Genomic DNA, 22,030 nt, shown 5'->3' on the forward strand with positions numbered 1-22,030 from the left:
ACGGGGTGAAAGATATAGACAGCAGGGGAGATAAAGTACCTTATCCACAGAGGCTTTGCTCTTCACTCCTCGTCTGCTACTTTTACACTGGTGTGATGCAATACATGCATCAACACCGCCTGAGCTAGAGGCAGCTTTAGCTCTTCGACTGTTTTTCCCTTCCACATTTGCCAGCTATGTATCACAGAGCCTGAGAGAAGTGAGATAGGAAAATGAATGAAAAAACTGAACAACGTGGAAATCTTGTCTAGTATTGCAGAAAATTAAACAGACAGAAGAAATTGTTTTCAATCATTTGGTCGGTTATTCCCAGTCACACTCAAAATGTATCCCTTTTCAAATTTATTAGACTTGAGACTTGACATTTTTGCCCTCATGTCTCAATCCCCCCCCCCCCCCCCCCCCCCCCCCCCCCCCACGCACTACCCCCTTCTCCAGCTGTTAGGAAGGAATGCCTCTCCTGTAGATCTAATGGCAGTTGGGATGATTGATCAGGTGGCAGAGACAAGAGTCATGATAGAGTCTACAGTCTGTGCGAGCATGCATACATTTGTGCATGCATGTGCAGTATGCATGTCACATACGTGTGTGTGTGCTGCTGGCATTTCTGTATGTGCGTGTGTAAATTCCTTGAACATACATGTGTGTGCTGCTGTGGCTCTACAGCAATGGAGACACCAGGACACTTGGCACCACACTGACGTGACCCAACACTCGACCCTGCAGGACGCCAGTGACAGTCTGACATGAAAGATGAAGCACAGAAGAGGACATCAACAGGCAGAGAGAAAACTAAAACCCACGTCTGCTTATTGCTGCACTTGCTTCCCTCAGAACTCTAACTGCAATGTTGTTTTTACTCTGAAAAACAGCCAAACTGAAACAGAGACACAGTACAGGCAGAAAACATGCTGTTGCGCACAAATTCATTTTCACACTCAGTGAGGCTTGTGCTGTAGATGTGTTTCTTCTTCACAAACCTGACTTCATTGAACCTTGACAGATTCCATACAGAGAAGGGAAAACAGCTAAAGACAACTTCAGGCACTTGCGTAACAAACTACAAGAAGAAACATATCTGTGTGCATTTCCCTCTTGGGAACTGTCCAATATTGAGGCATTTTGATGCTTCTGCTCTTACTGGCTGCAGAATGATTCTGTGTGCGTAGTGCTTCTCCACTGGCCAGCCCTTGCTCCTCTGTTTTTCTCCTTTTTTCTTCTCTGTTTCTTTTCTCCAAAAAATATTTGTTGGCAGGGTTGAGTAAGAGCTTGAATAACCTTCAATAGGCTTGGGATATTGGCGCGAAGCCACTGGGTTCATCTCGTGTTGGCATTTAACCCCCTCTATGGGAGGGCAAGATAGCCAGCTTTTCAAGGCTTTCATTCAAATATTTTCTGTCCAACAAGCACATGATCATGTTTGAGTAACAAGAGCTGCAGCGCAGTTATGATATACTGGGACACCACTGGCCCGTATAGTCATTTTTTACTTTTAATACATGGAAAATTCCCCTCTTATCATATGAGATGTGAAGTTTCCTGAGGCTATGTGGTGGTGGCACTTGGGGGTATGGTAGGCTATACTGAGTAAATACTTTGATGCATGCCTTGCTGTGTCTACCCGCCCTCCCTCTTTCTCTTTCGTCTACAATTGCTCCATTCAGCCCTCTTATTTCTGATCCCTTGGGGAGTGCAGTTGGGTCAGCTAGCTGATCTAATGGCCAATCAGCTGAAGGGCTGGTAGTTACAGAGCAAAGCTTTATGACTCAGGTGCATCCCACCTACAAACACACCTGACAAGAGCCCATGGCTTTGACTGGCCTGGGTGGGAGGCATGTTAAGAGTTTTGCCTTGGGACATTGTGACAGGCCAGCAGTTAAATTTGGGCCATCCCCAATTCGACTCCGGCTGATGACGTTTATTGCATGTCATCCCCCTCTTGCTCTCCAGTGTGTCCAGCCAGACTGTTAGCTATCTTGAAGAGTCAAAGATGCCAGAGAAGGATTTGGCCTTCAAAGCTGCAGGTCAATAAGAGAAAGAGAAGGCACATGAGGGATGTAACATCGTATAAAATGAATGAATGTAAAATAACATGGCCAAAAAATTAGATTTATATGTCTAAAATCCTGCTTTGGTACATTGATGACCTTAAGCAAATCCTTGATAATACAGTTTTCCTTCACAATGCACATGGAAACCTTCAAGGTAGTAAAAAATGATAGAAGGGAGAAAGATTTTGGTGTTTCTCCCTGCCAAAAAATTTGACACTGTACAGGTCAGTATTCCTGCGTGGCATGCTTACTTGTCTCCTCATGTCTCACATGCTAGACAATTTGAGTTTTAAAGATAGCAGGGCTTGGAGTAAGCAGGCAGGCAGGCAGGCAGTCAGTGAGGCAGGCACAGGGAGGCAGCTCACCCACACAATAACAGGCAGAGAGGCCTGGACTGGTACAGCAAATATTGATACTGACCTGTGGGCTTTCTGGTGTGTTTTTCAGGACGTTGAGTGGTGAAATTTGGCTCAGGGAGGGTGATGGATTTCTACATGGGTGCAACTATTGAGGAGTCTTAAATGCTTGCCAACACCTCAACCGACTCTCCGCCCTTTAACTGTGCCATACCTTCCTCTGGCGCTGTCATGTTTAGTTTTCCAGTCAGTTCCCCGTGCACCTCCAGACTTCCCCCAACTCCCTCCAGCAAAAGGATGCGTGGAAACTGAATCAATCAGCTGCTCTTCCTCGAGGTTTCCTTCTGTTTGTGGAGGAACTGTGAGGAGGAACTCAGTGAAGCCAGTCAAGCCTCCACTAACACTGCTGCTGTATAGTCAAATAGTCAGAGAGGAGCTCCCACAGTCAGATATAGCTTGTATATGTTTGCACAGGGTAGATAAAAATCATTTGGCAGTCACTGAAGGTGTACAGACTATAGAGAGATGTGTGCAGTCTAGCCTACCGTGAGATCAAAATGTAGAATTATATTCAGATGGACAAAATAATGGAAACAGCACACAATGTGTGTTTTCTGTTCATTACCTTTTCAGTAGGGCTGCAACCACCATCAATTATTCTACTGACTGTTTTACCTTGATTAACTGACTCGTGGTTTGGTCTATAAAATGCAGCTTCCCAGTGCTCAGGGTGGCATATTAAAATGTTTTGTCTGGCCTACAGCCAACAATCCAAAAATATTCAGAAAACTAGCAAATACTCATATTTCTGATGCCAGATCCAGCATGTTACTGGCATTCCTATTCCATAAAATGACTGAAACAATTAATCAATTATCAAAGTAGCAGGCAATGAATCCACCGGCTATTGTAGGAAAATAGAAAGAGGGTCAATGTTTTTCTCACTGTGAGTCAACTTCCTTCACAGACACTGTAATGGGAGCAGCGCACTTCCTCACACACGCAAATACAAACAAATGCAAGCACAAGAATCACACATTCAGTCTCAGTAGCACCTCGACAAAAAATCACATGGGTCAAAGCAGAGACATTGCTTTTAGACTGGTTATCTTGCGCCATCTGTAGGTCATAGATGATCAGTCCCTGTTCATGTTGAGACACTTTCTTTCAGTCTCTTTAATGAAAGAATGTCAATTTATTTTCCCTCAACTCCATCTCTGTTGAAATAAGCCACTTTGGCATAAAAAATAATTGTAGTATTGTGTGATTTACCATTTTATGCACACTCAAACACACATACACTAAGTAGGTCCTCTATCACCAGTAGGAAGAAGCTGTGAATGGATGCAGATATATAAGTAGGTGCATGTACTGTACGTGTCTATCTTTCCACTTGTCTGTCAATATTGTGTGTGAAAGAGAGAGACAGCATTCACGCCGGGTCCTCCTGGCCTTTGCACCACTCCCACCTCAATAGTTAGCAGCTTCACTGCAAGATTTATTTTTTCCTAAAACATTTACCAGGCAGATTGGAAAGTTTTAAACAAGCCCAAATGAATAGAAACACAGTCTTGCCTATAAAACAAGGATTTCTCTGAGAACGCAGAAGCCAACACTTTGTCTTTTGTGCGCTCCATTCAGCAGTAAAGTTCCATATGCTTACATTTATGTTTTCCTACTCCTACTATAATTTTGGATTTGTTTTCTGTGTTAACGGCAGAGGGAGGGAATGACAAGAGAGAAGCAGGAGAAAAGGTCAGGGTATGAATGGGCTCCTTAAATACTTTGCTTAGCTGCACTTTTAATATTAAAACTTGTTCTCTTACCCTAAAAATATGTTTTGACTTTGGTTGATTTACCTCTTTTAATAGCCCTTAATAATGTGTCATATTCAGGCTGTTCATGAGGAAAATCGGGATCTCCCCCTTTCTTTTTGACTCCTTACCTCTCTCTCTCCATCTTGCCATTCCTTCCCTCTATCCATGTGCCAAAGTAAAAGCTTAATAAAACCATCACTCATGAGGACTCACTGAGGAGGCCAGCAGCTTGACAAATCCAGGGAACCTTTTCATTGTGAGGAGGAGGGCCTTGTGGATGAGCTGCATGGTGGGGACCATGAACCACAAATGCCAGTGAGGGCCTTAGGGAAAACTCATTGTGACCTTACTATTAGAGCTCAAACAATATAAAATTATAAGGGTTTTAATCCTCAGAAGTTTTTAATGATTTGCCAAGCTCTGACACTGACAGCATTCTCTCTGTTACTGAGCCTGCCATGGCACTGGAAAACTTTGCGCAATCTTTTAATGTTACTGATAACAGAAATGCCCCAAATAGAGTTTATAAGAGATAGAGTCTCTGGTTCACTCCAACACTCCAACCAACTCCAACCAACAGAGACAAAGCCTCATCCAAGGTTAGAGCCAGTGGCATCCCTGAGGACTGGTTAACCTAAAGGCAACAAAGAAATGCCAGCATGATTAGGAAGGATACGTCAAATTATTATCAGTCAGCTCTCTCTGCCTGTGACAGTTAGGGTAAATTTTGGAAATTTCAGGTTAGCATCTCTTTAGAGTTTATCAAGGCCACACTTCTCATCTCCAACCAGAAAAGTATCCAGTCGTGCATGATTGAATCTTAATCCCCATTTCCTCTCCTTTGGTCTTTTACTCAATGTCTGTAGACACAAATAGACAGTTACCATGTCTGTCCAGCAGAGGGAGTCCCCAATGCCTCAACTGCCTGTGACTGCAAATTTTCGTTGGGTTTGGTAAGCAGTGTCGATGTTTACAAAGCTCTGCTTTGGTTAAAAGCATGGAAAAATACTGGTGCAGATAATTCTGACCAACTACTGTCCAATATCAAACTTCCTGTCTTTGCAAAAATCCCAGAATCATTGGTAAATTTACAACTATGCCCCTTTATGGACTCACTAAACATCCTACAGCCACAGCAGCCCCTTGTTTTAGTCCACATCACAGTACAATAACAGCGACAGTGTCATTCGTTGATAGCATGGTCTCCTCCATAAATATTGACGTATTGATATTCTCAAAAGCATTTGATACCGTTTATCATAAAATTTAACTCTACGAACTACAGTCCTTAGGTCAAGATGAAGCCATGCTTAAATGTTTTCACTCTTACCTTACAGAGGGAACTCAGACTGAGGGTACTCAGTCAAGGCCTCTTACCATCAGAAATGGCTTCCCACAGGGGTCTATCCTTGGTCCATTATTGTTTATGACAATATCTAAACAGAACATTAAAATAAGGCAAGGAATAAAAAACAGCAGTAAGAGGAGATAGAGGTAAAAGTAGTTACATTAAAACACCTAAAGGTTATGCCCATTTGCGCTTTGATAGCCTGTAGTATCTCTATGTAAAGTCATCAAAGGTGAGGAGCAAGCAAAGAAGAAAAAACAAGAGTAACACTGCATGTTTTATAGGTGTATGTACAAGATGAAATTTACTGTAAAATATGTGTCAGATAACATGAACACGGCACAGTCAATCATGTCTATTTCCATAGCTGAGAGGAGGGAACTCTACCCCACTGCACCTGTTTCTCCCTCCCTGCTCCCCGTCACACTCTCTTGAGCTTGGCTACAAATTAAAATTCCTCTTCAACAGATTTAGGGAATCAAAAACCCAAAGCCAAAGAGAAAAGGGATTCTGTATCCTGTCCTGACGGAGGGGAGGTAAGACAATAGTGGGTCAGGGGGAGAGGGGTCTGGCACGATTAGGCCCAGCTGTAGCATGGTTGTAGATGACTGATGGCTCAGGGTGAGCCACAAAAAGAGAGGAAGAGAAGGATGTGATGCTATTCTCTCTTCCCTTATTAAATCAAAGCCGAATGCTCTTCTGTGAGCCCCGTCATGTATGTGCGTACGTATAAATAACAAAGAACTACATACACAATATAAATCACAAACATGTAATGCAATGTGGGATGAGAGCTGACATCCTGCCAAACACAGGAAGTACAGTGTCTGAACCTTATTCTCAAAATAATCCAGTATTAATCCACTCCATTCATCCTCTCAACAACGGAGGAAGTCTGTTTTAATAGTGCGATACGGGCTTACAGTACAAACTTGACAGCCGATAACAAAATCTGAAAGCAGCAGGCGTGAGAGAACATTAAAAATGTATCCTGGGATGGCCATAATTGTGTGGTGTGGTACTAAGCCTCATGCGTAGCCATGCTGGTGGGGTGAGAGAGGAGATCACAGGCGACAGAGGAGGATGTGGAAGTTGTCTCACCACGCCTGGCGGCAGATGAGCCTGCTGCCTGGTCTCTCACGCTGGGGAGACATGGCCGCAGACTGCGTTCAAGCCACACTGAGACACATGGCGCGGCGGCGAGAGCTTCGTACTTCCTCACAGGACTGTCATCACCTTTTGTGCAACATGGCATCTGTAAATGTTAAATCAACAGTATCTTGTAAAAGAAATTCTCATAGCCAGGAGGCACAGACGGAGTGCAGATGTAGGTCTTTTGATTCTGGTCACACTGCGAGGCTGCAGAGACAGAATATTCTTGTAAATAGGAGAAAGGATCAAACATGACGTACAACATATGGAAAAGAGAGGGCACTGTATATTCATGATGATGGAGAGGCAACCCATGGTGGTGGGATGTCGGTTAGAGAGGGAGAGAAGGACTCATGTGGGAAGGAGAGAGGGAATGGAAGAAGAGCTGGAGGGAAAGGGGACGTTGTTAACTTTCCTGGAATCCCACAGTGTTGTGAGACAGCCTCGGCTCCATCAACATTTGTAAATGTGTGTGCAGATGTGTGCAAGCCCTCGGCTGTGTGTTCAGCACTGCCTTTTCCAGTCGGTGACACACAGGCTGCCAACAGAGCAGCACTCAGCTCAGACAATCATGCCCAGTCAGATTTATTGGAGTGAAGAGGTGTTGATTCCATATAGAAATGTAAAGGGAGGATGGCTCTATAAGACTGCATGTTTCCTTTTACTTGTAAAGTGCTATGTAAAATGCAGTCCATACATCACACCTAATTGTACTCTATTATATACTATGGGCAGGACTTCATATTCCAAGCATGCTGTAACTGGGACTGAAGTGGAAAAGACGCTGTGGCTGTCGAGTAACAAATGTCTCTGAGGTGAAAAGGTTGCTATCAGAATTACTCTTGTTATGACATAGCATAAGGTAATTTAAACCTTATCTCTGTTCGTTGGGGTTTTGATGGATTTTATTAGCCTAAGCACGGTTCTCTAAATGGTCTCGACTGATATAGGTGCTTTGGCCTTCACAGTTTCAAACTCTGAAACTGAAAAAATTTAATGTGTGCGGTAGTGTAGTTGCTAAACTTGATGTCTGGTTTTCATGAGAGGAAAAAGTACATAGTGTTAGTGAGTTTTATCTCTCGTATGAAGAATGGGGCTGATTTTAGATGCACTGTCAGGAACATGGGCCTCCTGGTGCCTTTGGTCTGGTTGCTAAGGAGCAGTTTGTCGAAGACCATAAAAATACAGCAGCGTTACTAGGTCTGGATCTGAGGACAGGGAGTGGGGAGGTGGGCTGGCAGGCAGGACGTGGTGTTTTTGCTCAGCAGGAGATGTGGTTCCCCCTGTGCTGTCATCTGTGAATGGAGCTGAATGGAGAAACTGCAGGAGCTCTGCAGCGTGGCACCACTGCTCCCTGTTCAGTCAGAGGCTCCGCTGCCATCCATCACACAACATCCCTGCCTTTTATGGGCTGAAACAGAGGGTGGGTGAGACGGAGAGAGAGAAAGAAAGAACGAAAGAAGGCCAATGGAGACTCATCTTTCCCCTGTTTGTCCTCTTTCTCAAATGTATCCCCTGCGTGTGACTGGCTGTGTTTGGTTACCAGGTAACAACCTGTGTTACTCTGACAGATGGGAATGTTGTGAACCTCCCACATAATCAAGATCTAATTTGGAGCATCCTAAATCAGACTGATCCTCTCACTTTGTGGAAGCATCATTCCATACATGCCTCAGTCACACACTGCCGTCCTCTGCTGTGCTTCTTTAGAAGAGATCCCAGGTCCTCTGAGATGGTGCCAGTCCTCTTGGCTCCTTGGATTTATACACACACACAAGTTAATCCAGCCACTTTACATTGGGCAGAGGCCTGTCCTTCCTCCAATTACCATGCACAGCATCACTGCGACCAGCATTTTTCCTGGCCAGTGGCAGTGTTTACCCATTGCTGGAATACTGACAAACTCCATGTGCTTGTACACAGACAAGCACACAGATAAGCATAAACACACAGACATACATACAGAGGCTGGGGAGATATGTTTGACAACAAAGATGGTGGAGAGGGGCCAGGGTTATATGGACGAAGCAGAAGAAAATGAAAAAAGGAGGGGGAGGGAGAACATACTGACTTTGTTCCTGATAAAAATATTCAGTACGCAGTCACTTATATGACAATTTGATTCCACATAGGATGTTGTTGCGTATCATCTCCCTCTCTGTTTCCTGTCTGTCTTCCCACCGTCACTATACTAAAGGCTAAAGACTATCAAAACAAAACCAAAAGTCTACTGCCATGGTAGCAGTCAGATCTGCATGCTAACATTTGCTAATGAGCAACATACACAAACTACAGCTGAGGCTGATGGGATTGTCATTAGTGCAATTAGTGCATTAGTCAAAAACCAAAAGCAAAGTATATGTAGTGATGATAAATGCAGTAGCATTAGTTATGGTGGGATGGTTCTTAGAACGTCTAGGGGCGTACAAGATGAGAATTACGAAAGGGTTTGAATAGATAAGAATCAACATTAAAGCCATCTTACTGCTTACACCTCTTAATGACCATGCCCTGAAAATGACCCTTCCTGGGCAGAGGACGTGGCTGTACATGCCACAAAGACACACGTACATATCTGCAGTCAGGAAAGAGCAAACAAAAGTGACCTGCAGTTTGACCATTTGCCTATTTACGGTTGAAGTCCACAAGTGCACCAACAGATATGTTTATTTGCACCTCTCACCGCTCGTGAGATCTTAGTTTTTATTGTCAATTAATTCTCTCATCCACAGTTTTGACCACTAATCTGTTTTTCTGGATTTTCTGATGTTCGAGAATTACCCTGTCAACAGGAAAATCCCCCACCTGCTCAGCATCACTACAAATATAGACGAGGGAAATGAGGGGAAATGAGGTAAACTGAGGTAAACAAGCGGTAAATAGAAGAGCAGTTGTGCCAGGGTGAGCAGGGCACACCTGGGTGGCTGGTTCTGAGTCAGGTCCGGCTCAAGACCTGGTCTGACTGCCTGTTTGTTTTAAGAGACTTGTCTTGAAGGAACCGTTGTTTGGCCCCTTCTGGTATGGTGTGTTGTTCAGTGCAGACTGGGTGCAGCTGTCACCACTGAGCAGGGTCATGGAAAGGTCTGGTCAGCTGGGTTTGGCACTGGAGGCAGGTGAACGGGGCGCTCATTTGCAGAGTCACCCAAACACGCACTGAGTTGCCAGTATATTTTTTACAGCTACATCCACTGCAGTCTAATACAGTACCTTTAAAGTAAATCCTACCTTTATGATCCTTATTATTGACAAGGTGTCTAAGAGTTGTTGATTATTATAGGAGATTATTAATCGTGATGCATTGAAGCAGCATTTTAATGTTGGAGCTGGTCCAGGAGGATGCTAACTTTATACTTAAACTGTCGTTATAAATGAATCAACTGTTGGGATAGTTCAATCTAACAATGCTTCATATTTTATAAATCAATCATTACTTTTTGATGTAAAATCTGCTAATTAACATCTGCTAATTAACATGTAACTAGAGCTGTTACGTAAATGTAGTGGAGTATAGAAAGTAGAATTTATGCCTTTGAAATGTAGTGGAACAAAAACAAAGTACCAGAAAATGGAGAAGTACCTCAAAACTGTGCTGACTGTGAAAACATTACTAATATTTGGATCTTTTACTGAAAATACTTCATTATACAAGTAAATGTGCCAGCTGCCTTTAAATCTTACTGAGCTAAAAGTAGAGAAATGTAAAAGTAATTTCAAAAGCAGATGTTCTCACCATGCAGATGCATCATGCAGGTGCCTTTCAAAGACTCCCATTTTTACACGGTTATGATATTGTTGCATTATTGTTGATGCATGAATATGTAATCAGCTTTTTTTTTTTTTCAAAATTATTTGGCAGCTGTTTTGATAATCCATTGATTGTTAAAGTCACTCATCCTTATCATTTTTTGCAGTTTTCTGGTGTCTTAAAAACCAAATAAAAAAAAAAAAAACGTTCAAAACTGCATAAGAAAAATGGCACATTTTAGAACTAGTTAGATAGAAGGTGAAGCTGTATGCTCTTGAAGCTCGGTTGTATTTATTTGGATATACAAATGTTAAGATAAGTCTGTGTGCATGTCAGGGTTTAAGGTATCAGGCTGAGCACAAAGTAACCTTTCAGTTTAATTTTAAACTGAATTGCAGGATAATTAGATCACTAATAGAGCAAAATGCCCACAAGTTCTGTTCTCTAAGTCAGCGAAAATTTCGCGGGACATTCCTGGGTCCGACCCGGAACTTTGCCGGAGCCGACCCGGAAAATTTCCGGAGACTTTACCGGAAAAACCCGGGAACGGTTCCTTTAAAAACAGATTTATTATTCAGAAAAAACAGCAACATCCATCCTCCACCACCAAAATTTGGAATAGAGAGTGAATATTTGTTCAAAAGCTTTGAAGCCCCAAAACACATTTGAATCTAAAACCTACAGCTCACAGGTGGATGTTACCAGGAGCTCAGTTCAAATCAAATCAGGTCTCATTCAATGCTGCATGAATGCATTCATAACTTGTGGTCAACTGACCTTCACGTGAAAACACACTCCTAACCCTCAGCAGAAACATTCAGAGATAGTATGGTCGCATACCTGCGTGTGGCACATTCTCCACATGTATTTTTGCTCCACAGATGTCACGAAGTTTATAGGGAGGGGAAATCCTGACACCTGGTGGACAGATGAGACTATTGCAGCTTGTCTAATCGCCTGTTCTTTGTCTGTTTTTGTCTCCAAAATAACGATGTACCAGCAGTGAGATTCCCTGACAGATTCACCCAGCACACCCCTGCACTAGAGCTAATTACACTCAGTCATCTGACACAAGATGGTGTGTTTGTTTTTGTTTACGGGGCAAAAAGAGGAAAAGAGAGAGGAGGAGTGACCACGTTTGTGTGTGACACTTAGGGAGGTTCTGGGCCAGATCTGGGCCACATAATTTTTGCTATCTGGGTGTGTTCACAAAGTGGACTGAGTCTTTGGAGAATGCCCCTTTTATACCCAATCATGATACTATCACCTGTTACCATAGAACCTGTTCGCCTGTTTATGCATAGTCCATATAACATAGAAAACATTAAATTCTTCTCTATTTGTTGTGGTAACAAAGCCTTATGGTCAATTTTAAAAGATGTGTCTGCATGCTTGTAATAAATGTTGTGACAGTGAGGTGTTGTATCAGCTTTGCAACTACTGCATTTGTCAAGACTTATTCAATAAAATAAATAAATATAATAAATTGTGTGAATAAAACAGCACTCGTATTTATTTGTTTTCTTGAAAACCTAAAAAAAAATATATATATGTTCAACATAATGTTTTAACCTTCACTAGATTTTATTTTTCTTCAACTCACTGACAAGGATAGTTAGGAGAACAACACTTCAGTGTGTCTATCTTCACAAAACTACATTGTTATTGGGAGTGAATTTGCAATAAAAGCACAGCAGAGAGATTAATATCACTTTGTCTGGTTTTAGTTGCTTGCAGTCTTGAAGACGTTTGAAAAATCAGATAGAATGAGCAAATGAAACTGAGTGTTTATCCTCAATCAGTGAAGCATCACCTCTCTGCTCCTCCCTCTCTTCCTTCCCAGGATGCACCTGCAGGCCTCCTCTCCTTATTTATAGCTGCATGTAAATGAAGTGTCAGCTCTCTGTGAAATCAGAGGGAACTCAATTCAGTCCCTTTATTCCCTTTTTTAAAGAAACAAATCTATGACAAGAAAAGTGCAGGAAGTCCTTTTCAAATCATGTTGTCATATTTTGGGGTCGGGGGGAGACATTGTCTACAGAGACAATAATGGAGACAGAAAAGACTTTTCCCTTCACAGAAGATAAGAGAGCAACAGATGTGCCAAAGCATGCAGATTGAAGCAAAGCTCCTCCTCCTGTCAGTCACTCTCAGTTTCAGTGTTGTCTTAAATTGCTCCTCCAGCACCTCCTCTCCTCATCCTCCAAACCCTCTAATCTGTCAGCAGGAAGCTCACTTTCCAAGTTCCAAGGCCATTCTCAGCACACACTGACAACATGCTGGGGACCCTCTGCACTCTCATCACTGCTCTAACATGTAAGGAGGCTGACTTACTGCAGCTTTGCGCTCATGTTGGATTCATCAGTCTGTGTGTTTCTCTTGACTTCATGTCATCTTGTTGCCTCCAGAAGCCTCCTGTTGTGATGCTGAGGACAAGAGAGACAGCCACCATGGACTGTAACCTGGGCACTGTTACTAACAGTCCTGCTTGGTGGTATAAACAGATTCCAGGAGGAGTTCCTCAGTTTGTATTATATTTTTTATCACAGCAGGAGCTCCCCTGGTTATGGCTCTGGATTCTTGTCTTCAAAGTTCACATCCACTCATCAGTCACAGTCAGATTATCATTTGATCATCAACAATGTGGAGGAGGAAGACTCAGCAGGCTATTACTGAAGATATATGACAGCTTTGGGGATGGTTATGTAACACTGTGATTTACACTGTGACAAAAGACTGCACTGACCGGTAAGTAGCCTTACTGAGCAGGACGGAAATCACAGAGAATTAGTGAATCTGAGCACAGGTTAGCACAGGATTAATCACAGACACAAACAACATGAGCAATTACAGAACTAGAGCTTGAATGATGAGCTAATGAACTAATGCTGTAGCATTTGCACCAAAATGGCAAACTGAAGGATCTGGAGATGAGAGGCTGAAGAACGAGGGCTGATGTACTGCAGGGTTGATGAGTTGATGGGCTGCAGGTGAGCGGCTTGCAGCAGGTGTGTCAGCTGAACAGTAATCAGGAACTCAGAGGAACGCTATGGCCAGAACACATCCAGACAAACAAAGAGGGGAGCACAGAACTTCATGTGCAATGGCTGCAGAGGCTGGGGTCCTTGATCAGACAAGATAAAACCTTACTGATCCCTCACCAGTGAAACTACGTTGTTACACACACCAAGAAATTACCAATACCAAGAATAAAAAGGAGATGTTGAAAAAGAACAAATAGACAATAAAAAGAGATACAAAATACAAAAATGCCTTGAGGTAGATGGTTCAGTTTCTCAATGGAAAATTTGATTTGCACATCAGAAAGACATTGATAATAATGTTTTTGTACTGTTGCACAGTAGAAAAGTACATAACAGTAAAAATTATATTAGCGCAGAAAGAAATTTAATATTGATGTGGGGCATCTGTGTTGTTGGTCCAGTCCAGTTTGTGGTTGATGTGAACACCCAGGTATTTGTACTCAACCATGATCTCAATGTCCAAACCCTGGATGTTCACCATCTCCTTTGTCTTGCTGCCGTTTATGTCCATCTCACTGAAGCAGCTATCAGTTACACCATTCAAACGTACCAGTGTACGAGACGACACACCTGCATAAAAATGATATACAGTTAAAATGCCACATGCAATACTTTATATAGACATCTGTACATGCCTGCCAATTCTGGCAAATGTTTTAGTATAACCATACGATATGCCAAGCACAAATTAAGCTGTTTAATGATTTTTAAGAGAGCTGACATTTAAACTCTTCATTTACATGCTGCTACATAAACAAGGAGAGGAGGCCTGCAGGTGCATCCTGGGAAAGAAGAGAGGGCGGGGTAGAGGTGATGCTTCACTGACGGAGCATGACGACTTTGTTTTATTTACTGATTTTAAGAGGTATTTCTAACATTCTGCAAGCAACTAAAACCAGATTAATACATATTAGTTTAGTGTAGTTTGGCTGTATTGTGCTTTGAGCGCACTTAAAAATAATTTTCTCAATTTACATAAATACCTAATGAAATGTTTTTTATGCAAATCTTCATGATAAAAAATAGTTTGAGAGAAAGCAGTCTTGAAATGTTTCCTTTGCGTCTTAACTGCCACTCTCACTGACAAAAATTACAAAAGCAATAGATGTTTTGATACAATGCTTTTTAATTGAACAGGTCTTAATACATTTGCAAAGCTGATACAACACCTCACTGTCACAACATTTATTACAAGCATGCAGACACATCTTTATGAACATACGAACCTTGTCACATGCAAACAGCACAAACAGTAAAGAAGCAGCTTTGAAATGCTCATTCTGCTCCTCTGCTATTCTTCAGTGGGACAGTTTGACTTGTTGATGTTTTTCTCTGAAGTCTGGGAGCCCAGAGACACTTTACACGTGTAAACCTTATCCATGTTCCAGTCTGACGTCTGGATGGCCAGATAGCTGCTGATTCGGAAAGTCCGGTCCGCTTGCTGAACAGCGGTGCTGGTGGAGATCCCGCTGCTCACTGGACTCCCACCAGACAACCAGCTCACATCTGCAAAACCCTTAGACTCATGGGGCAAAATGGACAGACAGACCAGAGTGGCATCGTTGGACTGGAGCTCAGCACTGGACGGAGGGAAGACTGTCACAGCAGGATGAGGGAAGCTGATGCCTGGAACTACATGAAGTATCTTTATCAAATCGAATCAAATCAAATCACTGATTTTGAAGTTCATTAAATTAGTTACAATATAACAAACACAGTGAGGGAGTAAAGCATTTCAAATCAACGAAAACATTTTGAAATCATCACCCAAAATATGAGCAGTGTTCCGCTTTAAAACAAAATGTTTCAGCCACATTTTCAAAAATGTTTTGGTCGATTCACTTTAATGTTTCCGTTGGAAACAAATTTATGAAGTCACTTTCTGTATGTGACAGATTGGTACTGGTATCAAAGCAGATGTGAGAAATTAAATTGAAATTATTCCCTGAACAGTTAAATATTCGTAACAGTTAGCATCATATAAAATGTTTCATTTCTCTTCATTTGTATCAGAAACAGAGAATCTGTCTTGTTTTGTGATCAGTTAAAAAGTACTTACTTGTCACAATCAGCTTGGTGCCTTGTCCGAATACCACAGTGATTCAGTTTGTACACATGGCCGTACAAAAACCTCCTGACTCTCACTGATGAGGGGAGTGGAACTGAAACATCCTGTTGAGACCAACTTTCACTGTCAACATCTCGTTCACTTCATCAGTCTGCTTCTGTTCACAAACACTGCTGGACTTGAGGACTGATTCTCAGTCTTCTTCTGCATCCTTTTGTTTTCATGCTGGACATGTTAAAAGTCCAGATATCATCAGTCAATTCAGTCCAATGTTAATGAGGAAAATCATTCAAACAATGTAGCTGAACTTGCATGGGTGTTATTGACTTCATGTTTAACTTGCTGCAGCCAAAAGCCATCTTCAAACAATCAAATTTAATCAAAGCAGTTGCTCTAATATTAGAGACATAATTATCCTGAAAAATAGTAAATTCTATCGTGGACTCCTCAGGCTGTATTTTGTTTGCATTGTTAGAGGTCCCATAGTGCCCACTGCACTATGTGTAAATACATTTAAAAAAATCTTCTTTTCTTATGACCTAATTAACCCAATATGTTGAAAAGAACAGACACAGCAGACAAATGTGATGTTGTAATATAATAATAATAATAATGTAATATTGCAAGTTATTTGCACCGATGCAGTGGATATTAGCAAAAGTTTAACATTAATGGGGCAAAAAGAAGGTTTGTGATGTTGTAATGTGAAACAACATCAACACAGTGCTACATTAAACAATGCTGATGATGAGTTAAACAGTCTGACAGCCGCTGGAATGAAGGACCTGTGCCAGTGTTCGTTCTTATACAGTCGATGCAGCGGTCTGTTGCTGAAAGAGCTGCTTACATCCACGATTGATGTCAGCTTGGCTAACATCCTCCTCTCAGCCACCTCCTCAGTGGTGCCCAGAGGGCAGTCCAGGACAGAGCCAGCTCTCCTGATGAGTTTTAGTTTTTTCTGTCTGTCTTGGAGCTTCCACAGCCCCAGCAGACCACTGAATAGAAAATTGCAGGTGACACCACAGTGTCATAAAATGTTTTGAACTGTTTCCTGCACGTTTCAAAGGACCTCAGTCTTCTCAGCAGATGAAGAGGACTTTGGCCCTTCTTGTACGGGGCACCTCCAGTCCAGTTTGTGGTTGAGGTGAACTCCCAGGTATTTGTACTCAACCACGATCTTGAAACCCTGGATGTTCACCATCTCCTTTGTCTTGGAGACAGCCAACAGCAGAATTTACAACCATGGCAATAAACATTAAAAATCGTTTCCTGCCCATGCAGATATTCTGATCAGCTCCATTCTTTTTCTTCTCCAGTTCCTGTCGCACTACCACCAGTCCATCATTTCTTTCCATTCCCTCAACTGCTTCAGTGTATGAAAAACACTTTTCTGCTCTGATCTTATTCACATTTATTTTCTAACTTGTTTTTGGACACTTTGCTGTCCCACCATGATGACTTTCCTCACAGTGCAGACACATTGGTTGCTATTGATCCTCTGGCCTGATCTTACACATTGTATCTTATATGAATGACCATAAAGCTTTGTATGTAATTGATGACATGTTGCCAGTGGCAGGGTTGGGGGGTAGAGGTTCATTGTTGTGTATGTTGTTTGTCATTCATGTTAAACAATTAAGATGAAAACAAAAGAGCAATGAACATAAAGACAAGCAGATAAGGAAGTGATACTGAGGCACACACAGAAAGAACAGATTAGACACACTAATATAATAATGAATATAACTATCTTTGGCGTTGTAAAAACGATCAAGCTATGAGTCAAAGTGGAGCCGGGCTTAAAAACTGCCAGGCTGACGAGCTGATGGACAGCAGGTGTGGGCAGGTTCAGCAGGTGTGCCTCATCAGCAGAGATCCAGGAGGCCAGAGAGTGAGAGAGGGATTTCCACAACAACACCAGAGACAGACAGGAGCACAGGAGACAAAGGGAAGAGGAAAACATCAGGAAACACAGGGGAAAACTGGACATGGTCCTGACCATTGGTGTTTTTTGTCTGTGCTGTCTAGAGCAAACAAAAAGCAAAAAAAAATAAAAATAAATACATAAACTAATAATTATTATTGTTGCTTCATGTTCAGCAAACAGTAAAGTTCAGTTTCATGAAAGAAAACTTTGATATTTAACTGGTCCTTTATGAAAGATTGAGGTAGATTGAGTAATTGTTTTTAAAGTCTCATGTAAGGTAGTTCCAAAGAGCATTAGCTGATACGTAAGTGTCAAAAAGCAGAAGTTGTGAGGAGGTTTTTGTCTCAGTGTGAATCACTGTGATACCCACTTCTTAGCAGAGTCATCCCATGTAGCACAGTAATAGACAGCAGAGTCTCCTGCCTCTGCCCTCTTAATGATGAACTGGTAATCTATGTTTGATGAGGCTTTAGAGTTGAATCTGTCTGAGGAGAATCCTGTTCCAAAGGTGGGTGAACTGTCCCCGTGGTTAAATTTGAGAACATTCTCAGGAGCTTCATCAGGAACCTGTTTATACCAAAAGACATGTTTATTATCATATCTCTCAATGTTGCAGCTGAGAACAACCTTTTGTCCTGTAGAAACTGCGTGGACAGCAGGCGTCTGGGTCACCACTTTCACTGCATCAACATCTGTCAACAAACACAGAAAAGTCCATGAGTGAAAGGTTTGTGTGTGAAAATCTGAGCTATAAAAGCAATGAGAAGAATATCTTACATGTTAGAGCAGTGATGAGAGTGCAGAGGGTCCCCAGCATGTTGTCAGTGTGTGCTGTAAACGTCCCTTACTGTCCAGCTGAGAGGTGAGCAGGGTTGGAGTGTGAGGAGAAGAGAGACTGAAGCTTATAAAGACACTGAGGAGAGGAGAAGAGGAGGAGGAGGAGGAGGAGGAGTTTCAGCATTAATCTGCATCATGTATGTGTATTTCTTTTCCTAAATTTTGATTATCTCCCAAAAAATAACTTTTTCATAGCTTCTGTCATTCACAAACACCTTTCTTCACTTTTAGTACACTTTTGTATTAAAGCGATTTTATAAAATAAAAGGATGTTGAATATTCAGTCAGTTTGTTTAAATTTATCTTTTGTAAATGTTATAAATCTCAGAATCAACATGATCCTTCAGGTCAATGTAGTAAGAGCCAGTGTAAGTACTGACATACCTGCATAAAAGTGATATACAGTTTAAACTCTACATATACTTAAAGGAGTCATCTGTACATGCCAATTCTGAAAAATGTTGTAGTATAACCATACGATATGCCAAGCACAAATTAAGCTGTTTGTTAAGAGAGCTGACACTTAAACTCTTCATTTACATGCTGCTACATAAACAAGGAGAGGAGGCCTGCAGGTGCATCCTGGGAAAGCAGAGGGGGTGGGGCAGAGGTGATGCTTCACTGACAGAGCATGAAAACTTTGTTTTATTTACTGATTTTAACAGATATTTCTAACATGCCGTGAGCAACCAAAACCAGATTAATGCATATTAGTGTAGTTTAGCTGTATTGTTCTTTAGTGCACTGAAAAATATTTTTTCTCAATTTACATCAATACTTCATGAGATATGTATGTTTTGTATGCAAATCTTCATGATAAAAAAAAGTTTGACGGAAAACATAGTCTTGAAATGTTTCCTTTGTGTGGTCTTAACTGCCAGACAAAAATTACAAAAGCAATCGATGTTTTGACACAATGCTTTTTTTATATATATATATATAAAAAGCATTGTGTCAAAACATCGATATATATATATATATATATATATATTTTTTTTTTTTTTTTTTTGCAAAGCTGATACAACACGTCCACCTATCTCCCACAACATTTATTAGACGCCATGAGTCAAAGTGGAGCCAGACTCAAATACTGCCAGGCTGACGAGCTGATGGACAGCAGGTGTGGGCAGGTTCAGCAGGTGTGCCTCATCAGCAGAGATCCAGGAGGCCAGAGAGCGAGAGAGGGATTGACACGACAACACCAGAGACAGACAGGAGCACAGGAGGCAAAGGGAAGAGGAAGACATCAGGAAACACAGGGGAAAACTGGAACATGGTCCTGACCATTGGTGTTTTTTTTGTCTGTACTGTCTGGAGCAAACAAAAAGCAAAAATACCTCATGTTCAGTAAACTTTAATGAAAGTAAACTTTGATATTACACCGATCTTTTATGAAAGACTGAGGTAGATTGAGTAATTGTTTTTAAAGTCTCATGTAAGGTAGTTCCAGAGAGCATTAGCTGATACGTCAGTGTCAAAAAGCAGAAGTTGTGAGGAGGTTTTTGTCTCAGTGTGAATCACTGTGATACCCAGTTTCCAGCATTTCTGTCCCATGTAGCACAGTAATAGACAGCAGAGTCTCCTGCCTCTGCCCTCTTAATGATGAACTGGTAATCTGTGTTTGATGAGGATTTAGAGTTGAATCTGTCTGAGGAGAATCCTGTTCCAAAGTGGGGTGAACTGTCCCCGTGGTTAAATTTGAGAACATTCTCAGGAGCTTCATCAGGAACCTGCTTGTACCAAAAGACATGTTTATTATCATATCTCTCAATGTTGCAGCTGAGAACAACCTCTTGTCCTGTAGAAACTGTGTGGACAGCAGGCATCTGGGTCACCACTTTCACTGCATCAACATCTGTCAACAAACACAGAAAAGTCCATGAGTGAAAGGTTTGTGTGTGAAAATGTGAGCTATGAAAGCAATGAGAAGAATATCTTACATGTTAGAGCAGTGATGAGAGTGCAGAGGGTCCCCAGCATGTTGTCAGTGTGTGCTGTAAACGTCCCTTACTGTCCAGCTGAGAGGTGAGCAGGGTTGGAGTGTGAGGAGAAGAGAGACTGAAGCTTATAAAGACACTGAGGAGAGGAGAAGAGGAGGAGGAGGAGGAGGAGGAGTTTACATCAGTGTTCATATTCTCAGGGGTGGTACAAATATTCTTTTTAAAGTGCTGTTTGAACAACAATTAATATCAAACAATGTCTGTCAAATAATGCTGAAATAGATATTGAATGATTAATATAACAGGTTGCTTTATAACCATGAAGTGACAATATGCATGGATACATGTGTGTATGCAGCATGCTCACATTTATATTTGATGTGTGTTTGTTAGAAAAATGTCTGTTGAAACTCTGAAATCCTTCATTTATAATTCAGGTTCTGTGGATGTTTAGTGTTTCAGGGTTATTGCACAGTGATTGTTTCTGACACCATGTGACTGATTTGACTCTTCATCAGTGATGGTCTGTGGGAAGAAACTGTTCTTGTGTCTGGTTGTTTTGGTGTACAGAGCTCTGTAGCGCCCACCAGAGGACAGAAGTGGGAACATGTGGTGTCCACTTTGTAAATGCAGGTTCAACAGTTTGAACAACATCCAAATGTGTTTTAATGAAAATTGCAAGCAGTTTAAAATCCATGTTTTTGTGAACTCATGAAGTTCAGTTATTCCTGGTGTTTCCTGTGTTTTCTCCCTGACCTCGTGTCTCCTGTGCTCCCCTCTTTGTTTCTCTGTGTGTTTGTCTGTGGATGTGTTGTGGTCGCAGCTCTCCTCTGCTGAGTCTCCCTCCTCCACATTGTTGATGATCAAACGATAATCTGATTGTGACTGATGAGTAGATGTGAACTTTGGAGACGAGAAACCAGAGCCATAAAATACAGAGCTATAAAAGAGCAAAATATACTGAGGAACTCCTCCTGGAATCTGTTTATACCAGCGAGCAGCACTGTCAGTCACAGTGCCCAGGTTACAGTCCATGGTGGCTGTCTCTCCTGTCCTCAGCGTCACAACAGGAGGCTTCTGTGTCACCACCGTCACACCACTCACACCTGGAGGCAACAAGATGACATGAAGTCAAGAGAAACACACAGAATCCAACATGAGCTCAAAGCTGCAGTAAGTCAGCCTCCTTACATGTTAGAGCAGTGATGAGAGTGCAGAGGGTCCCCAGCATGTTGTCAGTGTGTGCTGAGAATGGCCTTGGAACTTGGAAAGTGAGCTTCCTGCTGACAGATTAGAGGGTTTGGAGGATGAGGAGAGGAGGTGCTGGAGGAGCAATTTAAGACAACACTGAAACTGAGAGTGGGCGGCCTCACAGCAAGAAGGTTGCTGGTTCGAACCCTGGGTCGGGCAGGGCCTTTCTGTGTGAAGTTTGCATGTTCTTCCCGTGCATGCGTGGGTTCTCTCCGGGCACTCCGGCTTCCTCCCACAGACCAAAAACATGCTCGTTAGGTTAATTGGTCTCTAAATTGTCTGTAGGTGTGAGTGTGAGTGTGTGAGTTGTCTGTCTGTGTGTCTGTGTATGTAGCCCTGCGATCGGCTGGCGACCGGTTCAGGGTGTACCCCGCCTCTCGCCCATTGCTAGCTGGGATAGGCTCCAGCCCCCCGCAACCCCGAAATGGGATGCGCGGGTAAAGAAGATGAATGAATGAATGAAACTGAGAGTGACTGACAGGAGGAGGAGCTTT

The 22,030-nt window shown here is 42.1% G+C and overlaps 1 protein-coding gene across 2 annotated transcripts; it reads right to left on the reverse strand.

Annotated features, from left to right (window-relative positions):
* Positions 1 to 14,710: 14,710 nt before the first annotated feature.
* Positions 14,711 to 21,559, reverse strand: LOC143334175 (immunoglobulin lambda-1 light chain-like). Of its 2 annotated transcripts, XM_076752805.1 has the most exons (4): positions 21,477 to 21,559; positions 21,094 to 21,391; positions 15,573 to 15,610; positions 14,711 to 15,139 (listed from the first exon to the last, which is right to left on the reverse strand). In XM_076752805.1, the coding sequence occupies exons 1-4, from the start codon at positions 21,514 to 21,516 to the stop codon at positions 14,805 to 14,807; spliced, it is 711 nt and encodes a 236-aa protein (XP_076608920.1). In that variant the 5' UTR covers positions 21,517 to 21,559; the 3' UTR covers positions 14,711 to 14,804. The 2 variants fall into 2 exon arrangements, 1 of the variants encoding a protein (XP_076608920.1); XR_013078320.1 differs by lacking the exons at positions 21,094 to 21,391; positions 21,477 to 21,559 and having other exon boundaries at positions 15,038 to 15,145; positions 15,573 to 15,644.
* Between the last annotated feature and the right edge of the window lie 471 nt (positions 21,560 to 22,030).

The sequence above is a fragment of the Chaetodon auriga genome, chromosome 16, assembly GCF_051107435.1.
Source record: "Chaetodon auriga isolate fChaAug3 chromosome 16, fChaAug3.hap1, whole genome shotgun sequence".
Taxonomy (NCBI): Eukaryota; Metazoa; Chordata; class Actinopteri; order Chaetodontiformes; family Chaetodontidae; genus Chaetodon; species Chaetodon auriga.